At 33.3% G+C, this 2,858-nt stretch overlaps 1 protein-coding gene across 1 annotated transcript; it reads left to right on the top strand.

Annotated features, from left to right (window-relative positions):
• The first annotated feature begins 707 nt into the window (after positions 1 to 707).
• LOC125813610 (36.4 kDa proline-rich protein-like) lies at positions 708 to 1,535 on the top strand. The gene has a single exon (XM_049493086.1). It carries the CDS (start codon positions 708 to 710, stop codon positions 1,533 to 1,535), a length of 828 nt encoding a protein of 275 aa, XP_049349043.1.
• The last annotated feature ends 1,323 nt before the right edge of the window (positions 1,536 to 2,858 follow it).

The raw sequence follows: 2,858 nt of genomic DNA, 5'->3' as shown, positions 1-2,858 counted from the left end.
AGTTTATATATTGATTTATTTTCATACTTATTCTATTATAACATGTCAAGGTGCTAAATGATAACACTCTCTAATAAAAATTTTATAATATCATTTCTATAGTAGGTTGAATTTTGAAATTGTCATTAAGTCAGTATTTAAGATTACATTATAAACCGACCGACAACACGCAAGTACGTATACTAGTATATATTTAAAGAGAGAAAGAAAAAAAATAAGTTTTAAAAACTTCCTCTCCGTTTAAAAAATAATGTACTTTACTATATTAAAAACAATATAACATTAAAATTCTTTTTGTTCTACCTTTAATGAAATGATTTACAATCACACAATTATTTTCAAAAATCTTTTATGTGGTTGTTAAACATCATGGCAAGTCAAATGATAGTGAATTAATTAATTTCTATGGTCCCAATGATCTTCAAGTTGATGAGTTTGAACCTAACTGATGAGGATATATGTGAGAGAAATATTGGAAGTTGTACGTCTTTAATAATACTCTATTATTTAAGCATGGAACATAATATATCTACGTATAATACATTTTTTAATCATTTATATAGGTTTGGGGGGGGGGGGGTAAGTTAAGGTAGGGGTGGAGTAAATAAAAAGCAGTACTATAAAAAGGGGATATTGAATAGAAAAAGTATTACCAAATCATCATCATCATCATGATGTCTTCAAAAATATGTGTTGTTTTCCTCATTATGCTGCTTTCCATCATCACCACCAGTCCTCTAGCCCATGCTCAACTCCCCTTTCTCGGTCCCATTCTTGGTCCCATTTTTGGTCCCATTCCCATTGTTGGTCCCATTCTTGGTCCCATTGTTGGCCAACCCATTAGACCACCGGTTGGTCAAGTACCACCGATTGTACCACCAGTTGCCCAAGTACCACCGGTTGGTCAAATACCACCCATTGTTGGACAAGTACCACCCATTGTTGGACAAGTACCACCCATTGTTGGTCAATTAGCACCCCTTCTTAACCAACTATTACCACCTCTTCTTAACCAACTATTACCACCCATTCTTAACCAACTATTACCAGGCATTGTTAGCCAGCTAATACCACCCATTGTTGGTCAAGTACCATCTATTGTGCCACCCGTTGGTCAAGTACCATCTATTGTGCCACCCGTTGGTCAAGTTCCATCCGTTGTTGGCCAACCAGCTAATATAACTATACGGGGTGTTGTGTCTTGCTCCACATCGGGAAATGCCCCAGGCCCCGGAATTAGTGGAGTAAATGTCGCCATTATTTGTGGCAACACAACCCTTGCTCAAGTGATCACAAATGTTGAAGGTTTAATAAATGTTACATTGAGCACCAATACAAATATTTTGTTTGGAAATACTTCAAATCTTTCATGTGTTGCAAGGGTTGCTCTCCCAATTGTTAATTGTGCTTTGTTGCCCACCACAGGAATTCTTCAAGCTCCCCTCATGCTTGTTGGAAACATCATTCAGGGTGTGGGTGGTGTAGTTTTATCAGCACTTGTGGGGACATTTAGTTTAGTAACAGTTATGATATAGTCAAGCTTGGTCATTTCGATTTCTCCACTCCTTACTAATGCATGACTCTTTGACTTAATAAATATCTAATAAATACTCATATCGATCATATGGAGTGAGTATAAAAGGTCATGTATCTTTATGTTAACTATTATCTTATTATATAATAAATAAATGGTGTGAGTGGATAATTAACTACTTTTAATTTCATTTAATAGTCAAGTTTTATCTCTTTTACAAATATATATATATATATATATATATATATTCCTTCCATGTGAGTTTGTTTATCCTATAATTAATTAATTATTTGTAGATGTTAGAGTCTTTTAACTCTTAGTTAATGAATGTTTGTATCTCGTATATATGAGGGGGGTGCTAAAATTATATATAGGAATACATTTGACATATTTTATTTGTGCCACCGTAAAAGTAAACCACTTTCTATAAGAATTGGGAGAATATATATATTCTCAAAATTAATGCTCATGAAAGTAATAATTGGGATAGTACATATATGTGTTGGCTATTAAATCTAATTCTGTCTACACCTAGATTATTGTGTGTAAGCAATGATACTTTATTTTGCTTAAGCAATCATAGTTCAAGTCTAAAGCCATTATTGACTCTAAAATAAGAATTATTAGCCTCCCTTCAACTAAATTGGTCATTTCTATCAATAATCATACGGCCTAATAATTAGTCATTTCTATTTATATGATATTTAGCTACGAAAGTCTTAGCTACAACATATATTTCATCACAAATTGTTCACTTTCATGATAAAAGTTACATTTCGTGTTAAAATACATGCACGAGTCACATATTTTTAGTGACGAAACTTTTTAAATTAAGAAAAGGAAATAAATTAAGAAACTAAGATTTCAAATACATATATTATGGTAAGACACTATAATAGATTAAAAAAACAAGAAGAAGAAGTAAACACACTTGAAATGTTCCCAAACACAAACAACCTCTGCAATATCAGAGAAAATGATATCGACCCTAATGACTAATTCAGTACAACAAACAAATTGAAAACCTAAAAGGGGATTTAACACTATCATACTAGACGTACAATAACATATTTGATTACAGTTTACATTCATTGCCTTACACTAATTGTATTCTCACAAAAGAGCGGTGCATTTCCCCTTTTAGTGAATTGGGTTCTTCCTGTAGTAGTTTCTACGGTTTGGTACCCTCCGTTAGTACATATGATCTTAGTGGCTTGTTATAGACGTAGGTTGGCATTAGTTGTGCTTAGATGTCACTTCACTAGTACTTTCAGGTTAAGACTGTGATTCTCGAGTCTCCTATGGTCCCTCAGTCCCTGTGACT

This window comes from Solanum verrucosum, unplaced genomic scaffold, assembly GCF_900185275.1.
Source record: "Solanum verrucosum unplaced genomic scaffold, falcon-dt-bn FXZP01000235.1, whole genome shotgun sequence".
Lineage (NCBI taxonomy): Eukaryota > Viridiplantae > Streptophyta > Magnoliopsida > Solanales > Solanaceae > Solanum > Solanum verrucosum.
The sequence above is the reverse complement of the archived record's forward strand: the minus strand, read 5'-3'. Positions and strand labels throughout refer to the sequence as shown.